Source organism: Polistes fuscatus, unplaced genomic scaffold, assembly GCF_010416935.1.
Source record: "Polistes fuscatus isolate 324 unplaced genomic scaffold, CU_Pfus_HIC Scaffold2, whole genome shotgun sequence".
Taxonomy (NCBI): domain Eukaryota; kingdom Metazoa; phylum Arthropoda; class Insecta; order Hymenoptera; family Vespidae; genus Polistes; species Polistes fuscatus.
In genome coordinates this window covers 17013992-17036189 of record NW_025113096.1, presented here as the reverse complement: position 1 = coordinate 17036189, position 22198 = coordinate 17013992, and the positions used below count along the sequence as shown (strand labels likewise).

Below are 22198 nucleotides of genomic sequence, written 5' to 3'. Positions count from 1 at the left end.
AGTATAGGATTTACGTACCGTTGTCTTAGAAATCTAACAATAAACTGACACATTGTCCTCTGTGAAAATACTTTTATTAAATACTGTTTATATGACTTTCCAAGTAAGGAAATTGTATTTATTACGAATATTATTCCCGTTACACACGTGCGCAACGTTCGGAAGGTCCTGTAAACAATTTTTAACAAAAGAACCTTAACAAAGGACAATAACTCAGTTCAACGGTGGATTTCGAAGAGAACGGTACACAGAACATATACTCCGAGCTTTTAGACAACAATAGACACTTCTATTGATTAATTAACAATTATTTTAATATTATAATGCATTCTACTTATATTACAGGAAAATTGTACCCCCGAAGTCATCACTGCGCAGGAGTGTTAAATTAATTTCATAAAAATGAAGATTTTCATCGTACAGACACACGAAACATACATTTTTTCGACATACACTGCATTATATGAATGCAGGCTTTTCACACGTACACGGGTATTTTAAATTGTTAGATTTAACAACGAACTTTTGAGATTTTTGAAGTTATACTTCTTTTGGCGCGTTGGGGAAAATGTAATGGGGAGTGATTTTGTTCCGAGCGTCTGGAAAAACGACACCATGAAGTTTGTCGGTATTTACGACGCGTGGCAAAGTGATTTCAAGTATACGGCATGAAGTTGTCTTCTCTTCTTCTTCTTCCCCTTTTTTTCTCAAGCGGGTCACCCCCATCCAAATATTAATCGTACGCAGCGCTGCTTTACTTAAATGATCGAGCGAGAACTATAGCCCAGTCAACGCGGGCCAAAAACTGACCTTTTTAGCTGGCAGCTTCAAAATTTGACCTAAGGGTAAGTTGACGACGCTGAATCGAATGGTGCTAATTATAATAAAATCAGCAACCAGCATCTTGGGGAAAAAGGGTAAAAAAGGGTAAAATATAGCCTTATCTTAGAATCTAGGCATTTAATCGAAACAAGTTTCAAACAAAAGTTGTAGAGAATTAAAATATACATAAAAAATGTTCTATGGTTTATCTTCCTATTTGCAAAAATAAGCGAATAAAATTGGATTGAAGATGGGACAAAAATTGTAAGAGTGGGAGAAAGCAAGCTTATCCCTCCGTCGCGTTTTACACGCGAGCGAGCTAGTATGCGTGCGAGCGTCCGTGTGCACTAATACACAAACGAAGGATCTTCGGCAATCTTCGGGACTCTCAGTCTTGAATGAAAGTGCGAGTGAGAGAACAAACCAATACTTCTCTCTTTTTATTTATCATTCGATAACGAATATTATTGTCCTTAGCCATCGATTGTTCAGCGTTCTGATATTTCTCTTTTTATATTTTTTCTTTAGTCCAGTCAACGCGGGCCATCTCCTTCAAATCTCAGGAAAGAAGGTGGAAACTTGATATAAGGGTAAATAGACTACGCTGAATCAAATAGTGCTAATTTTTTTGAGGTGGAAAGTGCCGTTTTTGAGAAAAAGGGTAAAAAAGGGTCAAAAATAACTTTATCTTAGAATCTAGGCATTTAATCGAAAAAAATTTCAAACAAAAGTTGTAGAGAATTGAAAAATACTAAAAAATGTTCTATGAGTTATCTTCGTATTTTCAAAAATAAGCGAATAAAATTGGATTGAAGATGGGAAAAAAATTGTAAGAGTGGGAGAAAGCAAGCTTATCCCTCCGTCGCGTTTTACACGCGAGCGAGCTAGTATGCGTGCGAGCGCCGTGTGCACTAATACACAAACGAAGGATCTTCGGCAATCTTCGGGACTCTCGGTCTTGAATGAAAGTGCGAGTGAGAGAACAAATCAATATTTCTCTCTTTTTATTTATCATGCGATAACGAGTATTATTGTCCTTGGCTATCGATTGTTGAGCGTTCTGATATTTCTCTTTTTATATTTTTTCTTTCGGTAGCAAGAATTTTACGTCTTGGCCATCGAGCGTCGAGCGTTTTGTATACGAGTGCGAGTGAGAAAGAAAACCGATATTTCTCTCTTTCTATTTTTTCATTTGGTAGCCAGAATTTTACGTCTTGGCCATCGAGCGTCGAGCGTTTTGTATATCTATATATATCGGCGTATAAGCGCGGCATTTTTAAATCGAATCTTGATGCTTATGGCACGCCGTTTCTTTATTTATTGTCAAAAATAATGAACCTTGAGTAAAAAAAAATAATTCATTTTAACAGAAACTATTATTATTTAGTTGAGAGTAAAAATAATTAATTGATATAAATTCTTTGCCTCACAAAAATTTATTTGTATATCAAATTGAATACGTATTCTCTTTAAGACGAAATTTAAAATTAAATATTTTTCCTATTAAATTATGTATTTTATAAAATTTTAAATTACTGACTTTTTGTCTCGTAAAAATTTATTAGTTTATCAAATTAAATACATATTTGAAAAAGAAGAATTTTATATCCACACATAAAATTAATTCAAGATATATGAAAGGATATTCTAAAAACGTGGAATTTATTTTTTGTCTATACATAATTTTAATTCATTTTTATTATGTTATAAGAAAACAGTAATGCATTCTGATTCATCTTCGAGGTCTTAAGAATTGGACGAAAAAAATTGAGTAACAAAACAATACAAAACGCTCGACGCTCGATGGCCAAGACGTAAAATTCTTGCTACCGAAAGAAAAAATATAAAAAGAGAAATATCAGAACGCTCAACAATCGATAGCCAAGGACAATAATACTCGTTATCGCATGATAAATAAAAAGAGAGAAATATTGGTTTGTTCTCTCACTCGCACTTTCATTCAAGACCGAGAGTCCCGAAGATTGCCGAAGATCCTTCGTTTGTGATTAGTGCACACGGACGCTCGCACGCATACTAACTCGCTCGCGTGTAAAACGCGACGGAGGGATAAGCTTGCTTTCTCCCACTCTTACAATTTTTTTCCCATCTTCAATCCAATTTTATTCGCTTATTTTTGAAAATACGAAGATAACTCATAGAACATTTTTTTAGTATTTTTCAATTCTCTACAACTTTTGTTTGAAATTTTTTTCGATTAAATGCCTAGATTCTAAGATAAAGTTATTTTTGACCCTTTTTTACCCTTTTCCCCCAAGATGCCGGTTGCTGATTTTATTATAATTAGCACCATTCGATTCAGCGTCGTCAACTTACCCTTAGGTCAAATTTTGAAGCTGCCAGCTAAAAAGGTCAGTTTTTGGCCCGCGTTGACTGGGCTATAATACTGTAACCGCGCCATGGCTGTTGACGCATAAAGTAATTCGATATATCTCTCTTATATTTAGTGTGGACTGATATCTATATTTTGATATTTTCTTTTTCTTTTTTTTATTCTTTCTTATATATATATATATATAATAATAATTATTTATTTTTTTAAGTTATTTTTTTTCTTTGAAGTTTTTTTTTTGAAGTTATTTTTGAAGTTATTGAGGTTATATTCGTTTTGGTACGGCAAATAAGTATAACTTCTTACATGCGTACATAAGTACACACACCAGTTTTTTTCTATTTGAACGCTTTAAATGACTACTTTTTAAAATATATGTATAAATGCATTTCTGAAGACATACATATGTTTTTACACTAAAAATTAAATATGATTATTTCCAATTCTATTATATATATAATATAACTATACTATATATGCTATATCAAAGAATATATCATATACTATCAAAAAATACAGTATTCTTTGATAGTATTGTACCGTCATCGCGTTAAGTATTTACTATCGCCCACTGGTGGTCCCGGTAGTAACTAAGATGAATCTGGTTAGATAACAAAGAGGACTTGTGAGCTTCTATGTATTTCTGTATTCTTTGGTAACAGCATTAAAAAGTTGACATAGAATCTCAATAGTTGAAAAAAATGAATAAGTGCATTTCATTGCTAGCTATTTGCTAATTCAAAATCCATAATTGCTAACTTTTTTAATTAATTATTTAATTAGTTATTAATAATTACAAATGTGGAAACGTCATGAGTGAGAGATTTTTTCCAAAGTGCACTTGCGCCTTGAATTTGTGGTTGCGTATGCGTATAAAATATCTCCCACTCATGACGTTTCCACATTTATAATTATTAATTACTAATGAATGAATTAATTAATAAAGTTAGTAATTATGGATTTTAAATAAACATTTTGTTAGCAATTTAGCGCACTTATTCATTTTTTTCTGCTGTTGCAAACTACGTTGCTTTACTTAGAAATAAAAAAAAGTTTTCACTTTTTCAATTATCAATAACTAATTAAATAATTAATTAAGGAAGTTAGCAATTATGTATTTTGAATTAGCAAATAGCTAGCAATTAAATGCACTTATTCATTTTTTTCAACTATTGAGGTTCTATACCAACTTTTTAATGCTTTTGGTAACGTGTTTGTACGTACCGGTATATTATCAATAATGTCGATAAGAGCAAATCCGTTAGTATCTAATAATAACTCGAAAGATAAAGTGGATTGGTAAATTATGCTATTATTAATTTTCAAAGATGTTCATTTTCTACATATTTATGATTCAGATAACGCACGATTATTTCTGAAAGAATAATTAAAAATTGATTGAAATTATATTTGTATTAAATCTTTACTGATTTTCGAAAATTATTCTTCATATTTTCATCTCGAAGGAAAATTTCAATCAGTGGGGTAGAAGAAAAATGATATTCGAAGGGTATACGAATCACTAACCAATATTTAATCAACTTTACAAGGGAATATTATTCTCTGGACAAATCAAGGACATATGTAGCAATTGTCAAGGGGTTGTTCTACCCATACATATATATGTATTTATATACGTATATATGAACGGTGACAAGAATGTACTTCTACCCTCTTGTTTTTGTACGGATCTTGCACGCGTAACCAGCTATATTTATACATTGGCGTATTTTATTAAATGTTATTTGTTTATAATATACAATAAATATTTGCATATATCAGGTGTTGCATTAAATATATTTTTCACTTTAATACAACTATTATAAAAAAGTGATTACAATAAAATATTGTTAGAAATATTATTCTAATCGAGAGAGATAAAACTTATAAAAAGTGAATGCAATAAATCGTTATTATAAATATTAAAATTTGTTAATTATTTCTCAATGTTTTATTTACGAAAAATGTAAATCACATTCGTAGAACATTCATTTTTTATGGTTATTATTAAATTACACATATAGAACTATACGCCAATGAATAGATTCTGCAGCGATGTATGGCAACGTGTCGTACACGTTCCGTGAACTCGGAAACCCCTTGGGATAGGATTCAGGAAAAAGAGGGTAGAATGATTCTCAACTGTCGTGAGAACAAGTGGAATACAAGTGTCGCACAGGTTTCTAGTCTCGACCTAAATAAAATAGTCTAGTGCAGACAACAGTAGAAAGAATTTTCCATATCACGGCTGCACGTACAAGTTAGCATAACTTTAACAAAATATTCTCTTCAAATAATTCTTTTAATGAAGAGACATACGAAAGAAACCAAGTCATATTAAACATTGTTTACCAGTAAATAAGATTTTTTTAAATTAATTATAAAAATAAATATTATAATAAAATTCTTTTTGTTAAAATAACGTTGAATATAATTAGAATAAATTTGAAATTAAAAGGGACAATAAAATAGCTATCGTATTTACCGAACGCAAAAGTTGCCGACGGTAGCCGTTTCGTATCTACAAAAGCAATATTTAGTCGTTTGAAAAGCATCATTGGGTTTATAAATATATTAAAAGTTCCTATTTTATGATATTTCTTTAAAAAATATATAACTCCTTTTTTCTCTCTATCTTTCTCTCCAATGATAATTAAAATGTTTATTTCAACGAATATATTGATTAACGTGTATTTTGTATCGCAGAGAGAAGAAGTCGCGATGCAAGCTTGGAGATCCCGATAATGAGGAAGGAAAATATTGATAATCTACAATTCGAATAAATGATACAGTTTAGTTATATGAATTTTAATCGAGAGCCGATTTGCAATTGTGCAGGAGAATAAACACATCGTATGTAGATTACGATACCTTGATTTGGTGCTACGCTTTGGTCGGAAAAATGTATGAAATAAAACTCTGACAACAAATGAACATTATGATGGGGATGATCGGTCGGGTGACGAAAGGTAGTTGAGCGTAAGGAAGTAAAAAAAAAAAAAAGAAAGAAAAAAAAAAATAAATAAATCAAGAAAAAAGAGAAAAGGAAAATATATATAGCGAAGGTAATGAAACTTGTACCGATTGGCCCATAGTAGAACGATTCTATAGGTCGAAATAAAGAAAGAAGGAAAGAAAGAGTGAGTAGAAAATGTACGAGTCGGACGTTATGCGGTCTTTCGAATTGATCGAAAAATCAGGAGCACAGGAAGGCATCATCGAATGATAACGTTTTCTCTCTCTCTCTCTTTCTCTCTCTTACTTTTTTTTCTCTCTCTTATCCGTATGGTAGTCTCGCAGGATGTGACGGAGGATGGCGGTGGTAGTGGTAGTGGATATGGTTATGGTGGTGGTGTTGTTGATGATGGTGGGGGATGTAGCTGGAGAGGACGGTAACTAAGGGGCGTGTTTGGGAAGGTTGAGGGTTGTTCTGGGGATGGTTGGGAGGATGAACGAATGAGAATGCTCGAAAGGTAGGTCCGAGGCCGGTGACCTTGCCAACGGCGTGTCGAAGATAGGGGTGAACCCGCCCCTAGCGCAGCCCCTCCGTCGTTTATCGAATTAAGCTTATCATTTGATTTTGAGGAGACCCACCAGTCAGTCGTCTCGGACGCTCTTAAACGGGCCGAAAAACTTCCTCCTATCCGTGCTATAATCGCAATAATTTGATATCGTTGATCCGATTACGCGTCATAACTTGGCGTCGAAGAGGAGAGAGAAGAGAGGAGAGGAGAAGAGAGGTGAGGTGAGGTGAGGTGAAAGGCAAGGAGAGAAAGAGAAGAGAAGTCCGTTTTGCGCTCGTCGAAGCTAACATCGAAGCCAAGATCGTTCTCCAGCCGTTTGCCCACGGCCTTATACGATATCGTCTTAACCGACGATTTATCCGATGTGAAAGCCACGCGCTTTGATATTTCGTACACATTGTTTAGTGAAGAGGGTCGAATAGTCGGTCGGTTGATTGGTTGGTTGGTCGGTCGGTCGGTCGGTCGGTCGGGTCTGAAGTACCGGGGAAAAAGGAGAAGGGTCTTTGCTCATCCCACCTGGTTCTGCAATTTACGTTCGACGTCGTCCTTGCCGTCGTCATCTTTGCCGTCGCAGGAGCGCGCCCGCGCCGAAAGGCGCGCTCCCTTCGAGCATCTTTGAGTTCACGACTTTTCCCGCGCAATCTAACTAACAGTCTTCTTATCCAAAGGCCGTATACGTTACGTGATATACCCACGTTTTAAGTAATCGTAGATGTTCACAGTGTGAGATTAATACCGTGATTTACTGGATCGATCCTCCTTAACGTTCGATCGGAATTTTCAAAGGGTAGAATGGGAGAAGAAAGGGTTGCATTTCCTTTCAAGGATTGAAGAGGAAAGTGGTGCTCTTTCGAACGATTATTCTTCTGTCTTTTTATCGTATTCTCTAACATAATATTTGGAACGAGAGGAAAAGAGATAGAGCTGAAAATAAAGAAAAGTGTGACTATAATCGGATAAAAAGGAGAGAAAATTTAAAATAATAATGGATTACTCGTATTTGAATCAAGCTGCGGCCGCCGCGGCTGCCGGCTTCGAAGCGTCCAGTTGCGCGTTGGCCGCGAGCGAGATGCAATGCGGTTATGGGGATCTAAGCTCGTGTTCGCAAATGAGCCAAGCGGCGTATCGGTACACGGCAGCAAGGGCCGCCGGATACTCGACGAATGCCGGTTCGGCTAGTGGTGGGGGAAGCGCGGGTCCACTCGGGGCCCATCATGCCTCGCATCCTCATGCTCATCCACATCATGGGGCCCATGCGACTCCGTGCTCCGTAATGGCGGCCAGATCGCAGGACGTTCATCGACACGCTGCCTCCATCTTTCCTTCCGCTATTAATCTCCAAGGTGAGTTGAAATCTTTCGTTTTTTTTTTTTACTCTCGAGTATCTTAAAAAATGAAAAGAACAATTTCATTCTTGGTTATAGCTGCTGAAGTTATTTATATTTTCTTTATTTTATAACACACTGTCAAAAATGCAAATATTATGTTAGAGAATACGATCGCGAAATGTAGTACCTGCTGTATGCGAATGACATGTTTTTCTAATACTCCGAATATTTGTTATTCTCGAAGTAGAAGACCCTCTTTCTCTCTCTGACATCTGTCGTGGAATAATACTGGCTTGAAGATCGCTAAAATCAACTAGGGACAATAGAGGGATATAAGTATGTGTGTACATAGAAAGATCTTCTTACCCGTTGCCTTACAGAATATAATAGACGAATACATTGAAGGTTTCTCTCGAATGAATCTTTCAAATGTAAAAAAAAAGACAGAACTTGAACACTTGCCGTAAAGATGAATAAAGGTAATAAAAATAATGGCTGATTCTTGTTGGTTCGTTCGTTCGTTTTTTTTTTCTTTCTTTCTTTCTTTCCTTCCTTCGTTCGTTCGTTCTTTCCCGCTACTTATATATTACTACGTTCTACGAAATTCTCTCGTTTGAATGACTTATAAATGCAAGGTGGGCGTGTGTGCAGCCCTTTACGCCATGTATACCCTAAAACCGGTACTTCTCCCAGAAGCGGCGACAAGATGGCACTGAAAATCAATGGACATCTCTCTTTCCCTCTCTCTCCTCCCTACCTCGGTCACTCATTGCTATGGTTACGTCCCTCCTAGTCACCCTCAGCAAATTTTACAGTGTTCCTCGACGTCGTGGTCTTTGGAATTCATCGAGAGAGAGGAAGAGAAAAAGACAGAAAAAGAGAGAGAGAGAGAAAGAGAGAGAGAAAGCATATATTAAGTCAACCATGTAAAATCGTTCCATCTTGAAACGTTACGCGTCAAGTATATTCAATGCTTTTCTATATCAAAAACTTTTTATTTCTTTCTTTCATTCTAGAATAAACTTTATCAGAAATAATTCTTTTATATACCCAAAACTCCCGGAATGAAACATTTTAAATATACAAATGTTCGTAACTTTTCGTTTAACGATCTCTCTCTCTCTTTTAACGATTTAAGAAATAAGTTATTCCATTGGAATTAAAAAACCAAAATTAGTTAATACGACAGAGAATTGATTTATTTTTTTGTTGGTAAGAACAAAGTTTCTTTGAAATATATGTAAATTTGAGTTTCAATAATCTTACGTCTGGTATAGAAGCGTAACCATCTGCTACTTTAAGTAGTACGAACCTGGCTGTAGTCAGACACCGTTTTACATTACCACCGCTTGTTCTCTCATTTTCTTTTCCCTTTCTCTCCTTTATCTACTTACACCTATGTATCTTCGAACAAATTTCTCGGGACGATACGCAGACGTACAGGAGGGTATAATAAAAGTTCGCTCGTAATTGCGTTAATCTAAAAAAATTGTTTAAAATAAAAAAATTAGAAAAAAAATAGAAAGAAAAAAAGAAAAAGGTGGAATAGTCGAGCGTGGAAAAACGATTCATTTAAAAAGCAGTGAATCAGATATTTCGAAGAGATAACTTTAGAAGATCATTTTTATTTTGAATTTCAGGAGGTTTAGGATACAAACCGTATACGGGACACGACGGTCTTGCGGAAAAGCGGAAACAACGGCGCATACGGACGACGTTTACGTCGGCCCAACTTAAAGAATTGGAGCGTGCCTTTCAAGAAACTCACTATCCGGATATTTACACCAGAGAAGAGATCGCTATGAAAATAGATTTAACGGAAGCCAGAGTGCAGGTGAGTGAAATAACGCCAAGGATGATGTTTCCAAATGATTTATCGAAAATCGTCGACTAAATTTAACATTTTTGACGTTAAACCAACGTAGAAACGAGAACGTTTTTTTTCTTCTTCTTTTTCTTCTTCCTTTTTATTTATTCGTCGTCCTTTTTCTTTTTTAAATTCGAATTAAAGAATGAAATATGATAAGAATAGAATCTTCTCTCGTTTTTTGTTTTATTCCCTAAGCTATCTCGTGTACACCTAAACGTCCTCGAAAAGAATGGATTGATGAGGTTAAGAAAGTGGGGATGGAAAGAAGAGGGTGGCAGGCGTATCGTGTAATGTAATTACAAGTTCCATTTTTGTTTTCACGGTCATCCATAGCCGTGATCTGATGGATTATACTGCTTAATGCTCTTGACGTATTATCGTAAAGTTCTTGTAAAGAAAGAGAGCGAGAGAGAGCGAGAGAAGTATAAAGATAAAGAACGCGCTCGCGCGCGCACGTGTGTGTGTGTGTGTGTGTGTGGTGTGTGTGAATGAGGCTGGTGTGTTAAACTGGGAGAGAGAGAGAGAGAGAGAGAGAGAGAGAGGGATGGATTTAGAGATTATTCTCTAGGATACAAGGGTAGCTCGAAATCTTATCCGATACGAAATTTACGATGTAACAAAGGTATATAACGGCAGAAGGTTTCCGAAACTTTCATCTTCTCCTGTCAAATTATCACGTTCGAGAAACAAGATCGAAGCTCGAATCACCGCGGAGATACATAAATCAATGTTGTAGACGGTTTGCATGGAAAATTGTCGATCAAATTTACAACGCCAAAAAGAGAGTTTTTATTATTCTTCTTCTTTATCTAATAGAAATTTGATTAAGATATTTTCGATATCGTTCAACGAAGTTATCTTTATCATTTTCTATCTTACATTAGACCGAATTTATTAGGTGATATAATTTCATCGAGTTGTCGTGATTTTTGTTTTATGTTTTTTTTTCTTTTTTTTTTTTTTAGAAAATAAACGAACTAGAGTCAGATCGCAGAAATTATTCATTTTTATACTTTTTTCCTTCAATTTATTTTCACAAATGTTAGATAGATATCGGATAAGAATTTTGTGCACACACACATACACACACAAACACAAATTCTTGGTTCTCTTTAATTTTATTAATTTTTTTCTATTGAATTTAAACGAGGTTACTTTTTTTATTTCATTAGATTGAATCTATTAGGTGATATAATTTGTTCGAATTGTCGTGATTTTTCTTTCTTTTTTTTTTTATAAATAAATAAAGAAGGGTCTGGTCGTTGAAATCATTGATATTCATCTTTCTTTCATTCAATTTCTTTTCGCAAATGTTAGACAGCAATTAAAAAATATCGAATAAGATTTTTGTACAAACTCAAATACACAAATGCTTGGCTTTCGTTAATTGAATTAATTTTTTTTTTCTATTAAATTTAAGTAGCACGATGTAGTGATATCCCAATAATAAAAGTAGCATCGGTGAGGTTGTAAAAAATATTGATTCCATTTTCGTCCGTACTCATCCTACTGATAATTTTGGTGTCGTTTACCTTTCGATTTAATAATATTAGTCACAAGATATCTATCTACGATCTTAGAAACTCGAGAGACGTTTCCACGAATAGCAACGTCTCTTCGAAGAAGGGCTTGCGCGATTGGTACCATATCTGAAAATTGCGTAATTATCTGGTCTAATTTTGTCATAACGAAGATGGAGGAAAAATCATATAATCTACGATCAAGTGTATTATATCAATCAGCTGGGATAGAAGGGCAGGGAAGGGATGAAATCATTTTCACGGATAATTATGGCTTTTCGTAAATCGAGGTCGTGTAGTTACTTGAATTAATTACAATTACCTTTAATCTAGTAATAATCTAAAAATAATAATAACCTTCTAAAAGTATGAGTATCATTCGATAACGTGTGCGAATTTAATTAATTTCATTCCTTCCTATTTAAAAATTTCAAAGTTCATTAAAATCTTATCTTGCGTTAAAGGACTAGTTTTCTTTTTTAACGATGATATTTAATAAACATCAAAATGAAGATAATCGCACATACGAAGAATGTAATTTAAACGATTATATGTTTTATTTTTACGCCCGAAGGAAAAATACAATGAATTATATTCGATCGATATTCAGATAAATAGAGAAAAAAAAAGAGAAGAAAGAAAGGATAGGTATATATTTTTTTATTGAGAAAAATTGTCGTTCCCACGAATTACTACGGATGATCACGTAGCCGATAAAGAACGAAGAAAACGGGCATGCGCGTGGCAATATGGCAAACGTTCGCCAATCAATGTACGCTATTTCTCGACCGTTTCTGATTGGTAGGAAGCAGGTCTATGATGTTTTATATTGCGATCGAATATGCAAAGTTTAGAATCCTCGAACTATGCAAAATTTGAATGTTAAATGTTAAACGTTATGTTATCCATTAGCATCAATGTACGCGCTTTTATATTCGAGACAAAAAATGATACAAAAATCCCTTGCTTCCCTCACATCCCATCCCATCCCAAATTAAAGAACAAAAACAAATGATTTCAATAGAACGAAAGTTTCTCCTTCAAGAACTGAACGATAAACATATTTAGTGTATTAATTCGCAGGTTAGAGTCGAGGTCTACATTCTAAAGCCGCATAATAATTAAATGCGAGGTTACTATCAATTCTCTAGCAGTTTGCGGTCAGACGGGACGACCGCTGCGTTTTCATCGTCCGCCAAGACGAGGGTTAACTTGTTAAGTTTCCTTTACTTTACTCGATATTTAGTTACATTTCAAACATAGTTGAAAGAATTTGAAAGAAAGAAAAATACCGAGTTCAAAGCCCTTTCCTATCTTCGTCCTTTGAACTCGTTTACATTAATTTTTATATTAATAGCGTACTCCATTCACGGAATATATTTAAAGCTTAGATTTCATTACCAAAGCATCATCCATATTGTTTGTTCGTCCAAACAAAACACATATACGATACACGATTATTTATTTAAAAATCAATCTAAATAAACGAAATCAATGTAACTAAATAACTGCGATACTTTTATTCGCATATTGCAGAGACAAATGTTTCTTTTATTCAATTCTTTCTTTACCCTAAAAACAATAAAGAAATTAAATCTTAGAATCACTTTTAGTTCTTACTTTTTCTTCGTCCTTGGGATCAAACAATTCCAACATTTCTTTCCAGTCTCTTTGTCTGATCAAGATTAACCTCACTGAGTTTCCCAGGTTGGCTGTGGCTCACTGTGTTCGATAAAACAACCCTCCTTGCGTTCCCAATTCACCCTAAGCTTTCTATCTCATTCTCTCTCCTTCTCTTTCTGTCTCTGACTGTCTGTCTGTCTTTCTATCGGTATCCACGTGCCGCCTACCCTTTACCCCCTCTTTCCGTCAGCCTCTTAGAGAAACCATTCGACGGCCACGATTGGTCCCTAACCTCTTGGCCGTTTTGGCCACTTCTACTTACGAGTACTACTCTCACCAACGTTTGAGACGTTTTCCTTATGTCTCACAGCAGACACATGGATTCTCCTCTTCTTTTGTCTGTGTCTTCTTTCCTTTTCTGTCTGCGTTAGCCTTTCTTTCTTTATTTCTTTCTTTATGTGTTACCTAAGTATGTTAGTATTCTTGAGTGCGTGAGCGTGTGTGTGTGTGTGTGCACGTGTAGGTGTCAGTGTGTTATAATTTCAAAATCTTTCTTTCTCTTTAATGTCGTTTTCTATGACGGTAACTGTTTTTCTAGAATTTCTCTTAGAATCCACTAACCTTTTTTTCTTTCATTCTTTCCTATTTTGTTCCTAAATACCTTATTCCAGACTTTAGCCAAACACTGGAGTGGGGAGTTCGTTATTTTCGAAAGAATTAAAAAGTGTTCGCAAATATGTACTTAACTAACGTAATCCTGAAATATTTTCACGAATTAAATGGTTGGAATATAGTTTATAATCAATTGATCCTTGATTTTCTCAATTCAACTGAAAGAAAATAAGAAGAAAAGATTTTCCTTTTCCTGTGAGATGCTTACACGGAAATTTTATTATCAGGCCGGATATAGCCGAGTCACGTTGCGGCTATTGATAGTAACTCGAAGATAATATTCTTTATTAAATACTCGCTTGTGAAAATATCTGAAAGATTTCCAAGTGTGCTAAGAGATTCAACGCATTAAAAATCTATCAAGACAACAATTAAGTTTGACGTTGTCTCAAGATTATATAATATATATATATATATATATATATATATATATATATTTATATATATACCCTTATAAATACATGCTTGTATAAACGTGCATACAGTTAATACAGTTAACCGTGCGAGAAGCATTCTCTTTATCTTTTTTATTAGATAAATGTGTGATAGCAAAACCATCTGAGTAAACGAGTGTAGAATTTTATTAGTCTTTATTATGCGATCATCCTTACTGAAAATATCTTCTTGAGATATTCGTTTTGTTTTTTTGCAGCCTTCCGAAAAACCCCTCTCATCCTCTAAGTAAATAACTTATTATTAGTTATGATTATTTATTTTTTACCCAAGATTTTTTTACCAATACACTCGATGGTGAATATGAAATTGATTTAAAGGTATATAACTGTTACTAGAAGATTGCTAATAAATTAACTGATGCAGAGTGAGTGTATGTGTGAGACAGAAATAGAGAGAGAGAGAGAGAAAGAGAGAGAGAGAGATGACATCCCCTCTCTCGTTTTGCACAGACAGATATATTATGCAGAGCTGTTCTAATGGAATCGTAATTCGTCGAGAACGACTTGTGACTCAGAAGTAGCGGAACGTGTCGGCACGTGACTGACAGCGTGTGGTCAATGGGATACGGTGTCGTGGTGTAACATGGAGATAATATCATTTTCACTGCCGAGATGTATGATTAATTTTATTCAATTGGATAAATACATGTAGATAATCAAATCCGTTTATCCAGTTTTGTTGTTGTTTTTACAAAAGTATCAACGATTAGATCAATTAACTTATCAACGTGTCGTTTGAAAATTATTGAAAATATCGAATACGTGATATTGATGATAAAAATCAGATTAAATTGAGTTCAATGATTGGTTATGGTTAAAGTATTTGAAAAATAAGAAAGAAAAATAATGTAAAAGAGAGTTTGAAGTCAAACGTTTTGGCTATCCGACGGGATAGCCTGAAGTGTGTTTGAAATATTTAGCGAGTTTCTTTATCCCGATGGGATATAGGAATCGTCTACGGAAAGAAGGAAGGAAGGAAGGAAGGAAGGAAGGAAGTCGAATCGAGAGAGAAAAAGTTCGAGACAACGTTTGCGACGTGAAGGGACAGGAAAGGCAGGTGACAAAGAAAGACAGAGATAGACACCGGGAAAGAGAGCAAGAAAAGATAGTTAGGTTGGTGGGTAGGTGGGTAGGTGGATAGGTGCTTGCTAGCTACTAGCAAGTAGAAGTAGAAGTATAGATGTATGACTATATGTATGTGTGTATGTGTGTGTGTTTGTAAGAGAAAGAGAAAGAGGAAGCTGCCGGGTGGAAATGGAAGAAGGGACCACCCGAGGAGTTGGAGTCGAGGGGTTGGTTCGATGGGATGAAATGGGGAAAGCACTCACCCTGCTTGCCTGTCTGGTGCCACTGCAAGGAATGGTTGATACACAAGGGGCCCATGCCGGCGTATACCCTGGTAATTGCAAGTCCTATGTAGATCCACTTACAGTGATTAAAAACCGTCCTGCGGAGCATATACCAAGGACATAGTACCAGGAACTATTGGATTCGGATGTATCAGGGTGTAACAGACCTGGGAATGCCTCTGTCTTTTCTCTTTCCTATCTCTGCATATTTATTTGCGTGCGTGTTTATTTTGCCAATCGAATGTTTCTTAGATGTCTCTATTTTTAATAATATTTTTATGACGGTAAATAAATAAATCGAATGAATAGGAAATTTTGTTGATCCAAATATTTATCAACCGTAATCGAACTATTCCGTTTAATTGTAATTAGTTAAAGTGATGAAAATTGGTCTTCGGTAAATCGGAATCAAGTGGCTCCTATTAACTTGACAACTGATCTTAAAGGGAACCGAGGAAATGTATACACTTAGTTTGATATTGATGTGTCAGTTTGCGGGGTTCCCTTTTCTTCTTGCTCATTGATTGGAGCAACAATTTTAGGAACGGAGAGATATATCAATCGAGAGTATAAATCTTCATTTGAGAATGAAACTTGCTGGAGTAGAGCAAGGGTACTTTGTATAGATCAATTAGGTAAATTTCTTTTGTTCAATATAGGAACGATCTGATGATCTTGCTTGATATTTCTTTGATATACTCATCTCTTAAAATGATTTGAATTATTAATTTTACTATCCTTGAGAGATTCTGACGTTATACGAAATATTAAAAAAAATATTTACACGATCCGCACGATCGAGCAATGCGAATGAAAGAAAAGCTTCGTGTATATTAAGCAACTATAATTTACTCATCGTGAGTATGACCGAGATTAACCAATCGAGGGTAGAAAAGTCTAATAGAGCGAAGAAAAATCACGACCCCGTTTATGTATGTGTGAGTGCGTGTGTGTATGTTCTGATGTTAAGCCGACGGACAAAGCACGGTAGGAATCGTGTTTGCCACATTGCCGCACATTGTCTAGCCTAGCATACCAATAGAAAAGGGGTGAATAAGGGTAATAGTTGAAAGGGTGAAGTACAAGTGTAAATGTGTCCCCTGCCTCCTAATCCGTCCTCATCTTCCAATCTGGCATGCAAAGGTGTCTTTACATCGTAAATACGTTAATAAATACATGCATACATAAATACGTGTGTCTTTATCGCAAGACGAAAAAGGAGAAAGAGAGGGTGAGAGAAAGAGAATAAGGAAAAAAATGAGGGTTGGTTACATAAACTAGGAGGTGCAAGAAAGAAAACGGGGATTCTCCGAGTGACTGGTCTGAATAAAAAGCGATGAAATATTTATCTAGAACGAGATGAACATCTGTCTCGGTGTAGAAGCTTGTTACATTTTATTTAACTAAGAGTATATTTATTTAACATTAACGCCGTCGTAGATTCCCCAGGCGCTTACCACCGTCGTTGATTCGGTAAATAGTGGCACACATGTCACACAGACTTCTCAAAACGTCCTAGGCTAACAATAAGTTGGGCTACTACTATAAGCCTAACTACCACATTTTTGATCTCACCTTCTTAGACTTTTTATTTACGATTTATCCCTTCGAATTATATTATATTATAAAAGAAAGATTGAAATGCGAGAGAGAAATATTACTTTTTTTTTGATAAAATAAAAATTTATTGAAAAAATAAAAAATTAGAAAAAGTGAAAAAGTCACTCTCATATTTCATTCCTCCTACGAATAAGCTATACCACCCCCTTATCAACGTCATCGGGCCAACACCAGTATGACAGTAGTAGTATCAGCAGCGGTAAAAGCGGCACAAGCGGCACAGTAGCTGATAAAAATCCAATAGCTGTGTTTGCCGTCCGGAAAGGGCAATCACGTTCATCATGGTGTTCCGTGCCTCTTCCTCCGTGAATCCTTCCTCACCCTCCTACGCTCTCTCTATCTCTCTCGTCTCTGGAAATTCTAGGGGGTTGAATCCACGTGAGGAAGCAGTACAACTAGCGTATATATATATATACATTTATATATATATATATATATATATATATATATATATATATACACAACTAAGGGTAGGGGTAGGTTTTTAGGGAGGGTGGGTGGTAGCTCCTCTGCCGGTCAAACAAATGCTAAAGCAAATAAATCCCCTGCTTTAACATGCAGGTCGGCACCGCTTTCCGTTTGTTTTATTCGTTAAATATTTCGTTTGGTCAACTAGAGCCAATTACGCGTGCTGCATGGTCCTCCTCTTCCTCTCTCTCTCTCACTCTCTCTCTCTCTCTTTTTCTCTTTCTCTCTTTTCCGGGGGTACGTACGCGTATACAGTGTTTTAAAAAACGTCGGTGGTTGATGTGTTCGTTGACTACTCATCACCCGTTTCCCAATTTTCGTTGGGAAAAGAGGGCATAGCGAACGTAGCTGTCTCTGTATAGATACGTACAGAACGATGATTGGAATCGACGATTGTAGTTGTACTTTTCTAACTAATTTTTTTCTCTTTCTCTCTCTCTCTCTCTCTCTCTTAGTTTTTATCGGATTACTTTCTTTTTTTCCTTTTGTTTTCGATGTTACAGGTATGGTTCCAAAATCGCCGGGCAAAATTTCGGAAACAGGAAAGACTGGCCCAACAAAAGTCATCATCCCAAGGTGGAATCGGTGGTGATAGTGGTGCTTCAAGTCCAGTTGCTGGAAACGTCAAAGCTGAGGGACGTTCTCCGAGAAGTCCTGCGACACCACCGGTTGGCTCGAACGGTAGTGTCTTACCATCGAACGAAGTCAAGCCTGTCGCCAATCCTAATTTGGTTAATGTGAAACATACACCAGACGGTAACGGAGAAAATAGCTCACCTAGCGCTCGTGCAAACAGTGGAGGTGGTACGTGGGGTTCATGCAGTCCAAGACCTTTCTCCACGGCGTTACCTTCTTATTTGTTGGATCCCCTACCTTTGAAAACCGGAAATCTTTATTAATTTCTTATTTCATTTAGAAGGTTACGGTAAGCCGACAAATTCGTGTAAATATATAAGAGTATCGTTTTATCGGACTGGTTGGACGAGAATTATCGGTGTGATATGTGAATGCAAGAGTGGTCATTAACGTTACAATTTTTGTTCTTTTTTAAATTCATTTGAATTCGCTCCTAGGCTGGAAAAAAGATTTATTACGGCATCTCAAAATTATTATTATTATTATTATTATTATTATTATTGAAATGCGTTGACAAAGCGTATAGATTCGATCGATTTCCAAGACATTAACAAACAATTGGACAATTCGGATATATATATATGGAAGTTATTATTAATGACCACACTTGTAGCAACGAGTTCGATTCGTTACCCTGTTATTATATCAGACTTTTGGGAACATTGTTGATAGTTATTTTGTTTTCCGAAGTTCACCGTTAGGTATTAAACTTGCGGATGTTTGAACCAAAAATATAATATGAATCGATCGTTTCATTTCGAAGTGCAAATATTTCTTTCTTTTCTTTTTTTCTTTTTTGTTTACAATTAGTATATCGATGTAAATCGAGAATTGAGAATCGAGAAATAAAAGAAGAAAAGAAAAATACTGTGTTATAGGTAATACTCGATAAAATATGACTTTTCAATAAGTTCGCACGAATTATAATTATAATAAATATCAGGCGTAATCGATGACTGTCCAAAAATAATATTCGATTTAATAGGTACAAACTAACGATTATTATCTAATTTGTTATTCACGGATTTTTATCCTTAGGATTCTTCAAACGGTACGTTATTAGGATATTATCCATAGCCATTTGTAAAAAAAAATCGTTGAGTAAAGCGAGCGAGGGAAAATAGTTAAATTGGTGAATTGAACATTTAATCATACGATCATTGTTTAACGTTAGTTTTCTTAAGGTTAGATGGATGTGTAGATGACCAACAGAAGCAATAATGGCGGTCGCCTGTACAGAATTAACTACGACGATTGTTCAAAGTCCGTTTAGAATTGGATTTTTCTCTCAAACAATGTCTTGATTCGTCCTTTTAACGAAATAAATTTACTGTGAATTAAACGTCGATTTCAAATTTTCTAAATCTTCGTATGGTACGATTCCTATACGGATCGGCGGGGGCATTTGTATGGACGACCCCTATATGGGTCGCTATTCTTTTTCATTTAATTTATTTTTTTATTTATTTCTTTTTTTTCCTTTATTTTTTTTTATAGGCAAAATGAACACACAAAATTGCCATACGACTCTAATTCAATTATATCTAACATTTTAAGAACGCAAGTACTAGTTTGCACGTATACCTTAGATCGTATATTGTTGCACTAAACCTAAAAACCATCTCTAATCTATGCCACGAATTATCGCAAAGACGAGTTTAAGGAATAAAGATAGAGATAGAGAGAGAAAAAAAATGTGAGAGATAAATTACTGCGTCCTTGATAATCTAAACATAAATGCGACAGCCGTCCTCAACTAATTTCAATGAATATTACCTAATTGTGACAAACGTATTACTAAAAAACAAACCTATGGGTAGGATCGATGGGAATTGTAAACTTTGTATTTTTTGGTTTTTTTTTTCTTGTTACTATTTTTTTTTTCTTCAAATCATATTACACGTCTCAATAGACAAAAATACAATGAGAGTAATGTTTAAAAAATAATATTATTAGATCATTGTTTTTCGCATTAAAGTATTTTAAATTCTAAACGATTGATTTTTGACTAAGCTACTCCCCGAGTAACAATAAAATTAGATTTAAATTTTGATTCCATTGTCACTTGTATACAACCGTCCATCCTCTATCGCCTGCCCAAAATGAATTAATCGAAAATCCGTTATCCCATAGGAAAGTACGGTTAGAAATTTTACATGTTTTTTTGATCAAAGAAAAAAGAGAATAAAAAAAAAATGAAAAAAAAGAAAAGACAAAAAAAAAGAAGAAGAAGAAAAATATTGATAGGAATCGAAACGTCGACCTGGATTTACAAGTTAATAACGAACGGGCTTGCCCGTTTTCAAAGCGAGCGCGTATTCTAATATTCTGAAAATGTATGAGAAGCATTTTGGGATGATGTGATTTTGTATTTATAACTTCGATCTATCGAATAGATCGAAAATTTATCGGAAAAATGTGAGAACGTAAATAAATAACGTGTATAATAACGTGAACTCTGTATATTGAATTATCATTTAAGATTAAGGATAACTAAATCGCTCTATACTTAGGTATAGTAATTCTATGGGTAAGATATATATATATATATTATTAAAATGACACGATGTTGTGTTAATGTACACAGTTACGAGAAACTCAGAGAGAAGTTGTGCAGAATGCGAAATATACAAATTATTTATGTGTACATCGGAGGCAGAATGTTTATTTAAAAACTTGTAATAAATATATTATAATTAATATGATTTATTCATTAATATATACGTATTTCCTTTTTATTCTCTCAAATTGATTTTTATGGACAAATGTTTTATTCTCTCTAGCAACAAAATATTCTTTCTAAATCTTTTATTATTTTCCAAATTATTCGATTATTATTATTATTATTATTATTTGTATAAAAATATTATTTGTTATGTATAAGTAACGAAGAAATAATTCACGTTTTAATTAACGTCGATTTTATTTACTCGATCATTAATTCAAGTTCACTTTAATTTCGTTGCGCGTTGATTAACATTTTTCTTCAATTCGTGTTCATTATTTTCTTATATCTCATTTTTCTAACAAATAAACCCAGAAAATTTTTAAACTTTTTATTTAAAAGTCAATAAATATGTAAGTACTATAAATTAATCAAATTTATCATGAGAATTACGATAACGAACTTTCCAAAAATTGGTTAAATAAAATGATCGTAATAATAACATTCGGACATTGTGTGAAATATTAATAATATTTTTTCTTAATAATTCTTTTTTCTACGAGGCATGCAACAGCTGCCATCTGTGTGTCAGAAAGATTCGTGAATCTAGGGGTTGAAAATGCGCCATCTGCGAGCGGGGTGGATTCGGTTGAAAATGCAGGCTAACATAAGCCAACAGAGATTCCGTAGTAGATAAAAGGAAGGAAACTGTGAACGTAACGAACGATAATATCACGGTCGAAGCGTAATTGTCCGTTGATTGTCCTTGTTAATTATTCAACGACTATTTTAATTTATATCGAGATATAAAAAATTCCATCCGATAACTCCCGTATATCAATTTTATCCGAGATTTTTCTATGAATTAATAATAAAGATAAATAGAAAATATTTGTGAAAAATTAAGCCTACCTGTTGACAACAAATAATAACATTCTCAAAATTTAACTGTCTTTACAAATTTGTTAATTATTAATATATTAATATTATTAAACTTTTTTGCTAAAATAATTATTGAATTAAATTAATTCTCTGTAACGACATTTAATTTTAAAGTAGCACGCATATGTTTTTTTTTATTTTATTACTATACACAATTATTCATTAATTATTTATATATGTAGTTATTTAAATATTTTTTTTTCAAATCAAGATTATACTAAACTTAGAATATATTTTAGAAACGTGAGAAGTGAACATAATGATGGTAGTGGAATAGCAGGTAAGAAACTTGTAAGGAAAATCAGTGTTGGTTACTAAAGATCCTATAACCGTATTCCACAGGACCATAATTCG

General features: G+C 34.5%; 1 protein-coding gene across 1 annotated transcript; it reads left to right on the top strand.

Moving 5' to 3' along the window:
- Positions 1-6766: 6766 nt before the first annotated feature.
- On the top strand, positions 6767-20884 carry LOC122516638 (paired mesoderm homeobox protein 2B-like). Its single transcript, XM_043634610.1, has 3 exons — positions 6767-8039; positions 9665-9858; positions 18105-20884. Exons 1-3 carry the CDS (start codon positions 7682-7684, stop codon positions 18498-18500), a joined length of 948 nt encoding a protein of 315 aa, XP_043490545.1. The 5' UTR covers positions 6767-7681; the 3' UTR covers positions 18501-20884.
- Positions 20885-22198: the final 1314 nt, after the last annotated feature.